Raw genomic sequence first — 13,286 nt, 5'->3', positions numbered from 1 at the left:
TCTTTTTAGGCCGGCCACTCACGACAGGTTTTGTACGACGGAAGTTGGCCTGTTGGCCATGGCCTGGAGGCCGAATAGTATGGGCCTGTTAGGCACAAACTGTCATGCAAAACCTGTCGTGAGTGGCCGGCTTTAGGTCGTTACATGAAGTGTCTGTCTCTTTAGAGGATTCATGGGTGGGGGAGTCTAATCGTCCATAACCACTAATTGTTCCCTTCTCTCCTTCTTTAAAGGTGGATAAGTGTGAGGTGCCTGTCTGAATCCATCTTTACCCATCCATAAACACTAATTGTTCCCTTCTCTCCTTCTTTAAAGGTGGATAAGTGTGAGGTGCCTGTCTGAATCCATCTTTACCCACAGGATCACGATTCCGGAATGCCAAGCTGCCTGCAGACTTCCAGACCATCTTCAGACTTCCAGACCATCTTATTTCGGAATGCCAAGCTGCCTGCAGACTTCCAGACCATCTTCAGACTACCAGACCATCTGCAGCATATTCAGTACAGGCACTTCTATTCACTGCACTCTGCCCCAGTCCTTCAGGATCACCGCATCAGGAATCACGGTAGGATAAATGGTTGGTGGTGGGACTTTTTTTAAGCTGTTGGGTTTACTCGTATGTGTGTGAGGAGATCTATGAGAAAATGGCTGTTTTGCTAAATGGTCTTTCTTTCATAGAGCTTCTTTTGTGTGTTGAACTAATCCTTTTTCTCTTTCAGGTTCGGTAGGGCTTGTAGGGACACGTTAGGGCCTGTAGGGACTTGTTAGGATGTCACTAATCCGTTTTCTTTTTCAGGTTTTTTTGGTATTCCTTTTTGCTTTCAATTTTTCAAATTGACGGCATTTGGGATACCGGTAAATTATGTGTTCTACATGCGAGTAAACCCAATAAGATTCTCATGTCAGTGTGTGAGAATGTTCCTACTTCAGGATAAACAACACTTCATACACTTGTACAAGAGTCGCATCTGTGTACTCAACAATATGCTGCCGGAGAATTATCTCTGCAGGTAAGAGAATTGGTTTCAGATGGATTTCGTTAGAGGGAACTGTAACTCCTGAGATCATATCGCCCCGAAATCGAAGAGAGAAGGAGGACAGGATAGAAGAAAGCCAGCCGTTCCGGGAACGAACTTTTTCTCTTCAGGATAACCGAGCGCTTACAAGGCAGGCGCTTTACGCTCAAAGCTACTCGTAACTAGGCTGACTTTTACCCATTTTCATTTGTTTGTTTTCCAGAAGAAAATTCAAGGTTTATTTTGCTCATTCTTCTTCTACACCTTTTCCCACTCAAGTGGGGTCGACGTTTCTCGTCAGCCTCTTTCAGTCAGCCCTACTGTGCACTTCATCACCCGTTAAGTTCCTTTCCTGCAGATCTTGAATTACGCAGTTTTTCCAGCTTTTCTTCGGTCTTCATGTCACTGCATTCTAATTTCTTGGACTTTCTTCATCTCCGTTATTTTGTTCATTCTACAGGAGAAAATTCAAGGTTTATTTATTTTACAGGAGAAAATTCAAGGTTTACTTTGTTCATTATTGAAAATTCAAGGTTTATTTTGTTCATTCTACAGGAGAAAATTCAAGGTTTATTTTATTTATTTTACAGGAGAAAATTCAAGGTTTACTTTGTTCATTATTGAAAATTCAAGGTTTATTTTGTTCATTCCACAGGAGAAAATTCAAGGTGTTCACTCAGCTGTCGGTCTTCATGTCACTGCATTCTAATTTCTTGGACTTTCTTCATCTCCGTTATTTTGTTCATTCTACAGGAGAAAATTCAAGGTTTACTTAGTTCATTGTTGAAAATTCAAGGTTTATTTTGTTCATTCTACAGAAGAAAATTCAAGGTTTATTTTGTTCATTGTACAGGAGAAAATTCAAGGTGTTCACTCAGCTTCACTTCACTCTCTCCAAACTCTGCCACGACATCGTCAACCATACCTACTCTTTTCCTCTCTTTCTCATCATCCTCATGGAAAGTTTCCAGCTCACGTCTACCCTGTACTTCACACTCACTACAGTTCTTCAGAGTAAGAGCATACTGCATGTGCTACACGTGCTCATCTATTTCCACGTCTGGGTGGCGTACAATGTGTTCATGTTAGTGTGGATTATTCGCCATTGTGAAGCTACTAAGTATGCGGTGAGTGAACTCATGCTTTGTCCTCACAATACTTCAAGAGTTATATTACTGCTATACCGTTTGATTTATTACTTTATTTAGAAGCAATTTGATTGAAGGCATTGTAAGGTGGTCTCTTCTTGATCCCTAGAGTGCTGCGTCCATTTTTGTTTAGGACTATTACTGTAACCTATTTCCACGTCTGGGTGGCGTACAATGTGTTCATGTTAGTGTGGATTATTCGCCATTGTGAAGCTACTAAGTATGCGGTGAGTGAAATCATTGTCCTCCCAATACTTCAAGAGTTATATTACTGCTATACCGCTTGATTTATTACTTTATTTAGAAGCAATTTGATTGAGGGCATTGTAAGGTGGTCTCTTCTTGATCCCTAGTGTGCTGCGTCCATTTTTGTTTAGGACTATTACTGTAACAACAGAGATGTTATCGTCTGGAAATCGAAGCGGGCAGAAGTACAGGATAAGAGAAGAGAAGGGCAGTCGTTCCTTATTTGGAAACGAACCTTATCTGTTAGCATAAATTTAGCCCCGGGCGGGAATCAAACTCGCGGCATAGCTAGGTACAAGGCAGACGCGCTACTTTTTGAGCGAACTAGACTTTTTTTTACTGTGTTTCAGACTGGCATCTTTAAAGTGCCTCAGCCACAGTTGCACGCATGTGATAGGAAATAATGGGTAACTTAAGAACCTCCCTCAATAATTGAATACTGAAAATAGCTCACTCATTGGTCATTTTACTTACATGGCTCAACACTGTATAATCGATATCAAACACATCCAAAGCTCGCAAACGTATCTTGTGATTACAGATGCAATCGAGAAAATGCGTCAACTGTGAAAGTCAGAGAGAAAAGATGACAATTCTTTGAACATAAGGTTGTGATTCGATCTTGATTATAGGTTATTTTATGTATTGTAAACATTTTATGTAAAATGTTATTTCTGGCAAGTAACATGAGTATGTCTATAAGAAACACATCCAAAGCTCGCAAACGTATCTTGTGATTACAGATGCAATCGAGAAAATGCGTCAACTGTGAAAGTCAGAGAGAAAAGATGTTTGAACATATTCTTTGAACATAAGGTCGTGATTCGATCTTGATTATAGGTTATTTTATGTAAAATTTTATGTATTGTAAACATTTTATGTAAAATGTTATTTCTGGCAAGTAACATGAGTATGTCTATAAGTAGATATGTCATTTTTTACCTCAGGATTCAGTGCAGGAGCTTCGTCGTAGATAATCTTGTGATAAACCAGCTCCAACAATGAATTGCCCTGAAACATTGATAATAATGTGTCAGCCTAGTCAGAATAGAATAGAATATACCCTGTTTATACTGACGGAATGAGACTGAAAAGTCCCTTTCTCCGACTGTCAAAAAAAGTCTAGTTCGCTCGTTTCTTTCCACATTCACAGAAGGAGCTTCTAACCGGTGACACCAAGCATCGCGTAGAGACATTACTCTCCTCAGTTGACATTCACTCCGTATGCTCTACGCTCAAAGATTTCCTCCGCTCTCTGGACGAGCCTTTAGTGCCCAACACCATGTGGTCCTGGTTTACACAAGCCGTGTCCAGCGGGGATGAAGATGACGCTCGGAGTCGTCTGATAGGGGCCGTGTCCCAGCTACCTCAGCCGAACAAGGAAACGCTGGCCTATCTTATGCTACATTTGCAAAGGTAAGATGATTTTATTGACCAGCCTCAGTGGTGCAGTGGTTAACGTGTTAGACTGCGGATCTGGAGGTTGGTAGTTCAAATCCAAGTCAAGTCATACGATTTATCGAGGTCTATTACCTTATCTGTTTAGGATAAAGTTCGCCCTCATCAATTGCTCTCCTCCACGGAAATCTTTAGTAAAAGGCGAAAGATTTATTCATTATAAAGGGAATCGAACCCGCGACCTAGGGCTTACACGACAGGCACGCTACCTCCCAAGCTAACTAGACTGGTAACATGGAGGATGAGACAGTAAACTGGTCTCCTATGATTTTATTCCAGAGTCGCTGAATTCCCGGAAACCAAGATGAGCTATGAATCTCTATCGATCATATTCGGACCTTGTGTTATTGGATATTCGACCAAGGATCCTGCAGAGAATTGTACCCAGATTGATATTGTCAACAAGGTAAGGTGATAGGAGACATCCTTGCAGTTGTATTTCATTATTATTGCCTGCAATCTCGTAATATCCATAGCTCTGCGTCAGCTCTATCACACTAACTGGAAGAAGAATACGTTATTCCATGAATATCTATGTGAGCTGTTGTCTGTTCTTAAAAGAACAACTTTGCACCCTTTTATTTTGCCATTATTTTGACGACAAAATGAAATCGCCGCAACTATTAGTAGCCGAAAAGAGACTCATTTAGGTACTGAGTCAACACAAGTTGGTCCTCAATTTCCCAAGACTTAATTTGTATTGTTTTTCCATTTTCAGTCGTGTCGCTCGGAAGCAAGGTCTGACCATCGCAGCATTTTTCCTCACCCATCTCTTCGCCTTCTCATTTCGTATGACCATGCTTACCAAGTTTCGTAACGACCTCACGTTTGCTCTCTACATCATCAACTTTCTCACATTCAGCACCGTACTCCAGTGTACGAACCTTCTGGATCTGGTGAAGCACTACCTGAACAAATTCATCCAGTATCCCAGTTGTTTTTAAGCGAAATTTCCTTTAACTACGTATTTCCATCTTCTTATGTCTTCCGCTTGATTTAGATTTTAAAATCTTCAATAACCAACCTCAGTGGTGTAGTGGTTAGCGCGTTGGATCTGGAGGTCGGTGGTTCGCGTCTATGTCAAGTCATGAAATTTATCAAGGTTTGTTAAGTGGGGCACGAAATTTGTGACAGGCAGTCAGGTTTGGATACAACAGTTGAAATTCCTATTTTTGCTATTATTAATTTCTTGATTATATTATTTTGTTCTCAGCTTACTGAATTTCTGGATCGCGTTTGCTCACACAAACTCCATTTCACCGTGTTCGAGTTTTTCGACATTGACTACTCGGTGTTTGAGTACACAGATGCGACTCTTGTACAAGTGTATGAAGTGTTGTTTATCCTGATTGTTACTAATGTTGATCAGTTCTATGTTGATAATATTCAGATATTGTTTGACCAGATCCAGAAGGTTCGTACATTGGAGAACAGTGCTGAAGGTGAGGACATGCATCAGTATTAAGGAGCAGGGGAAAGCCAGGCCATGTAGAAACATGTTTCGTATTATAACTGAACCTACGCGGACTGACAGCAGGGTCAGGTTGAAGAGAAGAAACAGCGAGACTGTCCACAGCTGTTTACGCGCTACATTGCTGAAACAGGTGATATTGGAGTTAGGACAAGTGTATGACGTGAGATTTTCAATTGTGATGAGCATTAACAAATTGTAAGGCCTCAATCAATACACCACGAGAAATTTTGATATGACTTGATATCGGACCACCAACTTCCAGATCTTTAAAGTTCACAGTGATTCAAGGGGTTATAAATCAATTGTTTCGCCAAAATTTAAAGATTAAATCCGTCTTGACAACACCAACGAGGCAGGCTGACTACTCTCACGTTGCAATTCTCAGCATTTGATCTACCCGCAAGTACTTACTTGGGAACTTGCAACGCCCAGGCAGGTTGATATCTAACTTGGTAAGTCTCAGCATTTGATTTGCCCTTAGGTACTTACTTGGGAACAGTATCCTGACAAGACAGCTGCGTGAAATATGAATGAACCCGATTCAGCTCTGAGAATATCTCCCTCAATTTCATCCTGATGACAAACATGTTGCAAAACGAAAGCACGCACACCACAGTTATCGTACAGATGATCATTCTCAATAGGAGATCAGAGTAGAAGTCTATTTTAGCATCCGAAGGCGTCCTTAGGTTCACATAAGCGAAGTACAAGAAACAAAGTTCAGTCGCGTGAATTATGAAACTCCAGGGAGCGAAGATTTTGCTGATTTTGAGTGTATGGATATCATAGGGGAAAGTGCCTAGTAGATTTGACAGAGAGAAAACTAAACAGACGTCATGTTTGATTGAGTTACTCAGCTCTTCCATGTGATTCATATTGAGGTTTATACAATGCGTAAGGTGAAATTTTAAATAAATCTTGCGATTTGATTTTTGAAGTAAACACTAACAGCCACAATGCACTCTGATCTAATTTTTAAAAATTACTAATAATTTACATACTATCTACTAATAAAGCTAATAGTACAATTAGGTATTATAAAGGTGAAAAAAATCCAATTCTCGAATTCCTGATGTGAGACGTAAAACAATAGCCGCTTATAGAGAAACACTTGAAATACAAAGAGGACATTAATATGGAATAGGTAAGTTGAAAAAGAAATTTTACTGATTGAAAGCACAAAACTTGACCGCTTCAAATAGACTAATTTCAAGTGGACTTGAGATGTCCATTAGAAAATTAAAGCTCACGAGCTTTTTAACATATTAACGAATGTTATTTGCTGTCATTATTATGTTAGACTTAAAATCACGCCCAATACTTATTATTTTTTTTTTAAAGAGCTCTTCTTTTCAAGAGATTTGAATATTTGATTCTCACTTTCCTTATTATTAGACAGGTATGTATTTGACGGAGAGTTGCATAGATTTGACGGAGAGTTATTGATCTGTAATTCTGTACTCAAGACGTAACGCTCAGCTGAATGACGATGATTCCAAATGACAGAACAGCTCCCAACAGCTGGAACAACAGGAATGGAATACATTTTTATTAAGGATTGGTATGGGGAAATCGTGACAGAAATTGCCATTTTATCGGAAATTATCTGGGGAGCACCTTTAAGAAAAATACTCTCGAGATGCGCTGCTCAATTGGAGTGGATACAAAAGTAAACGCCCAAGAATAGAATAGAATGAAATACATATACCTTGTTTATCCTGCTCGAATGAGACTAAAAACTACCTTTACCCCAGCAGTCTAAACAAGGTCTCGTGTATTTATGGGTTTAACAGGATAATACATAAGATTTACATCAAAAGACCTTACTTAATTATAAAAAAATATAGGTAATAATAATAATGGCCCAAGAAGCGTCAAATCCATAGCCACCGGCGCCGCCTAAGCAGAAAACTTTGTGTTTCAAGTGGAAAATATGGAGATATTCAATAGTTTTACTCCAAATACTTACATTTCTTAACACCGAGTAGTCAATGTCGAAAAACTCGAACACGGTGAAATGGAGTTTGTGTGAGCAAACGCGATCCAGAAATTCAGTAAGCTGGAGAAAGGGACTTTTCAGTCTCATTCCGTCAGTATAAACAGGGTATATTCTATTCTATTCTGACTAGGCTGACACATTATTATCAATGTTTCAGGGCAATTCATTGTTGGAGCTGGTTTATCACAAGATTATCTACGACGAAGCTCCTGCACTGAATCCTGAGGTAAAAAATGACATACTTATAGACATACTCATGTTACTTGCCAGAAATAACATTTTACATAAAATGTTTACAATACATAAAATAACCTATAATCAAGATCGAATCACAACCTTATGTTCAAAGAATTGTCATCTTTTCTCTCTGACTTTCACAGTTGACGCATTTTCTCGATTGCATCTGTAATCACAAGATACGTTTGCGAGCTTTGGATGTGTTTGATATCGATTATACAGTGTTGAGCCATGTAAGTAAAATGACCAATGAGTGAGCTATTTTCAGTATTCAATTATTGAGGGAGGTTCTTAAGTTACCCATTATTTCCTATCACATGCGTGCAACTGTGGCTGAGGCACTTTAAAGATGCTAGTCTGAAATTGCCCGTGCTAAACAAATAGCCAAGGTTGAGTGTGAAGCAAATCCACCCCTTCTTTTTTTTCCCCTCTCTTTTGCTTTGGACGATCACCTAGGCCTGATTGAGAGGCTGAAGAAAGCCACCGAACCCGTCTGAACACGGGAAAAGGCGAAGACAATTTATTTGATGTTACCTCTGAATGTAGGACAGGAGCTTCTGCATAAATCAGCTTATGATAAACAATTTCCGAGGCACTGTGTCCCTGAAACGGAAATAAATAAAAAAAGTCCAAAATTTTGCACACTTCAAGCATTGGAACAAGTGAAAATATTCAAAAAGTTCTTGGGCCTTTAGACTACTTTAGAGGATACATATTATGTATATCCGTTCGAGCCCAAAATAATAATAATAATAATAAAAATCTTTCATGTGTTGAATATTTCTGCCCAATTTAATTAAGATCGGACGAACCGTTCAAGAGTTATGGTGAAACGAACATACAGACAAACTAAATTGCTTACTGCCTCCTTTGTATCAACGCAATGTTTGATGATCCAAAGGAGCATCAACAAGTTGTACACAACCCAGAGTGATATGTAGAATATGTAGGTCCATACTGCCATCAAGGACTTGCTCTGCACAAAGAGTACCACGAGGAAATAGAGGTTGGTGGTAAGCTGAAGACACTCGTTAAACATTGTGATACCGATGTGAACAGCAAACAATCTGTTGACAAGACGGTCACTGATCTTACACAAGCAGAAGTGAAGCAGGAGAAGAACTTTCAGCTTCCGTCTGAAAACGAGAAGAAACACAGTAATGCTTTACGGATTTATTTTATTTAGGAAGTTTCCATTTATTTCTTATTAGATAGAAATCTCTCAGTATAAACAGTATTCAATGAATGGTATACCCATTCGTAAAAGCGGAGCTTGTGCCACGGATGGGAAGCTTGGATGATTAATTTTAAGTGAATTTCCGTACAAGGAAACAACTTTGCTTTTTTCCAAAGGGTTTAATACCATAATATGGTTAAGGTTTTTAGCAACAGGGCTTTACCCTCCATTTGGCGACAAGATATCCAGCTCCTCACATTAACCTTACCCAGCCTGAATGGGGCGGGAAAACCAGCAGCACGCGAATACTCGGTCAGTTGGTCAGTGACTCATCCGGATACGAACCACGCACAACATTGATGTTCTAATGAACCCAACAATTACCTGCAGAGATAATTCTCCGGCAGCATATTGTTGAGTACACAGATGCGACTCTTGTACAAGTGTATGAAGTGTTGTTTATCCTGATTGTTACTAATGTTGATCAGTTCTATGTTGATAATGTTCAGGTAGTGCTTCACCAGATCCAGAAGGTTCGTACACTGGAGTACGGTGCTGAATGTGAGAAAGTTGATGATGTAGAGAGCAAACGTGAGGTCGTTACGAAACTTGGTAAGCATGGTCATACGAAATGAGAAGGCGAAGAGATGGGTGAGGAAAAATGCTGCGATGGTCAGACCTTGCTTCCGAGCGACACGACTGAAAATGGAAAAACAATACAAATTAAGTCTTGGGAAATTGAGGACCAAGTTTGATCATGGGATAAGGTCTAATCTTGGATCGATTTATAATCCTATAAGTAGTGCTTTATGTAGACTGTCGGCTTAGAACAAAGTTTAAAATTATGCTAACAGTGTAATAGAGAGTGTTTTTATGTCTACATAAAGGAAAGAAAAAGTTAAAAACAGGTTATTAGTTATTACTTACTCCGGCACAATATCCAAGCAAGACAACTGCTCAAAGTAAGCATGGATTTGATTCAACTCCAGCAGAATCTCTCTCAACCGAGACACCACTTTGAATTTGAAATACAGGAAAGTGGCACATTTCACGCCAAAGCTGATCAAAAGGAGTTTAGTCAGTAGGATCGAGTACACTTCTATCTTGCTATTTGTGAACGAGGTGTAGGATAAATAGCCGCTTGTCATGAGCAGAATGGCGGAAAGATGAACTAGAATACTCCACGTGGTGAATGACTTGTTGAGTTTCAGACTGAGAATATCATATGGGAAGGAACCGATGTATTTGGATAGCTCGAATACCCAGAATATGTTGTGCTTGATCTGGGTGTTCAAGTTGCGGATATCCATGCTGATTGGTTGCCAGAAATCTGTTATTTTCACCAAACTTGGGTAGAACTTGAGTGATCACAGACTGTTTTTATTCCTTGATTCTATTTAGATAATGTGGCGATTTATTGATTCCTCAATCCTTTGATATTCTTTTGTTCCAAGTTTAAGGGTGGAGATGGCCAGTCGTACTTCGCCTTTATGTTCGGAAAATTTATAAATGGTGAAATGGAAAAAAGTTTATTATTCCGGATTTAAGTAGGTATCGAATTTCTAGTTCAATTTTTCAAAATTGTAAGTTGTATTACAAAGTCAATGTTAAAACGAACGTTGACTCCTACGAAAGGAAATTGTAAAAAAGAACTACTCTTTTCACTGGGCTACCCAAAGAGTCAAATCTTAAAACATGTAGCTCACTCTTCAATTCCTTAGACCTTGGGATCTAAATCATTGAGTAGTCCACCTAAAAGTGTAAATCTTTGTAACTCACTGACTCACTCTTTACACAAATTGAAACACAAAATTCTAGTTTCTTTTCAAATGTGTTCCAGCGATCGCAAATTTAGGAATAAGAGTATACAAGACAACCAAGTAGAAAAAAATAAACATCGTAAAAGAAGAAAGAATATAAAGGATATCAAAATATAATAAGTAAAATAATAACTATTTACATACATTGTTTTTTGTTCCTTTAGTTTTGATCATAAACTTAAAATTAACCATGAATGGAAGATATACATAAATGATAATGGAAATAAACGACAGAAGAAGACTAAATTTCTTAGAGCCATATGTACATTGATTCATTGGTAAATCGTTGAAGAAATATTCAAGTAAATATACCTTTCCTAGCGCACTCCCCTGGTAAGCAGGAGGGCGCGGGTTCAATACAAATGGAGGCATAGAATTTCATCAATATTTATTTGGTATGATAGGAGAAAGCCAGCCGTTCTGAGAACGAACATTATCCGTTCAAGATACAATCCGTCCCGGGCGGGAATCGAACCCGCGGTCTAGCGCTTACAAGGTAGACGCGCTACCAACCAAGCTAACTAGGCTGGCAGTCGTCAAGTTTAAATTTAAGTAATATTATGAAGAAATTTGCATGCTATGGAGCTAAGGAAAAAAATATTATTCTACAATACTTTAAGAAAGCTTTACATAAATCTCATCTCTCGTAGTTTTAAAAAATAATACCACTCTTACAATTTAATTAAAGTAGATAATCTCGTGTTAGGTGAATACTCTAATAATTTTGTTCATAATATACCTGATAATGCTAAATTTACAGTAATGTTTGTTCAAACCTTAAAACTTATAATACCTTTTGTTCATTTGTTGCAAAACTTAATACTATCTTATTCAATACTAAATTTAATGGAACCTACTTTTAGTCTTACAATTTAATTAAAGTAGATAATCTCGTGTTAGGTGAATACTCTAATAATTTTGTTCATAATATACCTGATAATGCTAAATTTATAGTAATGTTTGTTCAAACCTTAAAACTTATAATACCTTTTGTTCATTTGTTCCAAAACTTAATACTATCTTATTCAATACTAAATTTAATGGAACCTACCTTTACGGTCCAATGAGAAACACGTGTTTTACCTAAATATTTTTCTCGATTTTTACTCATCAAGATTTACCCATGTATTTACAAAAATCTTGATTAACCATTGCAGTATACTTACAGCCCATTTTCGAATCATCAAGTTAAAATGTGCCAATTTTTTTAAAGCACGTAAAAAGTAGTTGTCTGTATGAACTTTTCACTTTGTATAATTTCAAAGTCAAATATACCCTACTTCCATTTCATCCAATAAAATACATATTTTAGAAACTGTACTTATATTATCAAGGGCATGTCCAACTTAGAGGGTATCACAGCATTTGAAGGAATACAAAAAGATGGAGTCTTAGAATTATTGCTGTTGATAACCGGGTGGTACCCGAAATGTTTGGATTAAGACCCGGTAAAACCCAAATATTATCCAAGTACCTTAAAATCACCTAACTCGTGAAATCATTACTCCTACTTAAAATAAAGTACTCTGATAATTTCAGGAAGTCAACTATGTTTTTTCGAAGTTAGTTTCAGTTTTTTTCCTCCATGTGAATTGGTCCTCAGCTAAAAAAGATCATTAATGAAATAGTTTCTTTCTGAAACAATGAACCAATTCATAAACTTGCATGTGATACTACTTAGAATATACCCTAAATAAAGTACTCTGATAATTTCAGGAAGTCAACTATGTTTTTTCGAAGTTAGTTTCAGTTTTTTTCCTCCATGTGAATTGGTCCTCAGTTAAAAAAGATCATTAATGAAATAGTTTCTTTCACAAACAATGAACCAATTCATAAACTTGCATGTGATACTACTTAGAATACACCCTGTTTCCGTTTCAGGGACACAGTGCCTCGGAAATTGTTTATCATAAGCTGATTTATGCAGAAGCTCCTGTCCTACATTCAGAGGTAACATCAAATAAATTTTAAAATTCATCCCAGTATTCAATTATTGAGGGAGGTTCTTAAGTTACCCATTATTTCCTATCACATGCGTGCAACTGTGGCTGAGGCACTTTAAAGATGCCAGTCTGAAATTGCCCGTGCTAAACTAATAGCCAAGGTTGAGTGCGGAGCAAATCCACCCCTTCTTTTTTTCTCTCTCTTTTGCTTTGGACGATCACCTAGGCCTGATTGAGAGGCTGAAGAAAGCCACCGAACCCGTCTGAACACGGGAAATGGCGAAGACAAAGAAGACGTGCGACTGTGTCCATAGGTACCTTTGGTCGCCATATTACTGTCATTGAACTAGAACGACTCAAAGTTGGAGACTAAGAAGCTTTGTTAATATTTCAGATGATGGCTGCAGTGATCACATATGGTGTTGTTTTAGTTCAACTCAGCGCTGGTTAAGAGAGTAAGTTGAAAGCGAAACATTTCTCGACACTGAAGCAGTAAGTACAACCATTAACCTGTGAGTACACGCGTTAAAAATCCGAACGTCAGTACACGCGTGTAGAGAAAAAATCTCACACCTGGTTTTGCTTTGTATTTCGTTCTGCCTGAAGTATTTTTAAGATAGATTAAGTTGGTTTATGAATTCAAACTATATTTAAAGTAATTTCAGCAACTTTTTTTCAACGTCAGTACACGCGTGTAGAGAAAAAATCTCACACCTGGTTTTGCTTTGTATTTCGTTCTGCCTGAAGTATTTTTAAGATAGATTATGT

At 38.1% G+C, this 13,286-nt stretch overlaps 1 protein-coding gene and 1 pseudogene across 1 annotated transcript; one reads left to right on the top strand and one right to left on the bottom strand.

The window, feature by feature from the left end:
- Positions 1–436: 436 nt before the first annotated feature.
- On the top strand, positions 437–13,032 carry LOC113467142. Its single transcript, XM_026823164.1, has 7 exons — positions 437–565; positions 907–1,010; positions 1,870–2,100; positions 2,298–2,391; positions 7,499–7,567; positions 7,722–7,811; positions 12,913–13,032. The coding sequence occupies exons 1-7, from the start codon at positions 437–439 to the stop codon at positions 12,967–12,969; spliced, it is 774 nt and encodes a 257-aa protein (XP_026678965.1). The 3' UTR covers positions 12,970–13,032.
- LOC113467144 lies at positions 3,974–4,039 on the bottom strand (annotated as a pseudogene).
- Positions 13,033–13,286: the final 254 nt, after the last annotated feature.

Source organism: Diaphorina citri, unplaced genomic scaffold (genome assembly GCF_000475195.1).
Source record: "Diaphorina citri unplaced genomic scaffold, Diaci psyllid genome assembly version 1.1 scaffold413, whole genome shotgun sequence".
NCBI classification, from domain to species: Eukaryota; Metazoa; Arthropoda; class Insecta; order Hemiptera; family Psyllidae; genus Diaphorina; species Diaphorina citri.
Note: the sequence above shows the minus strand (reverse complement) of the source record. Positions and strands in the feature narration are given on the sequence as shown.

Coding starts and splice junctions, on each gene's coding strand:
- LOC113467142 (XM_026823164.1), top strand. CDS start 437: ATGCCAAGCTGCCTGCAGACTTCCAGACCATCTTCAGACTACCAGACC. Junction 1,011..1,869: donor CCGGAGAATTATCTCTGCAG/GTAAGAGAATTG, acceptor TTCATTGTACAG/GAGAAAATTCAAGGTGTTCA. Junction 2,392..7,498: donor GTGAAGCTACTAAGTATGCG/GTGAGTGAAATC, acceptor TCAATGTTTCAG/GGCAATTCATTGTTGGAGCT.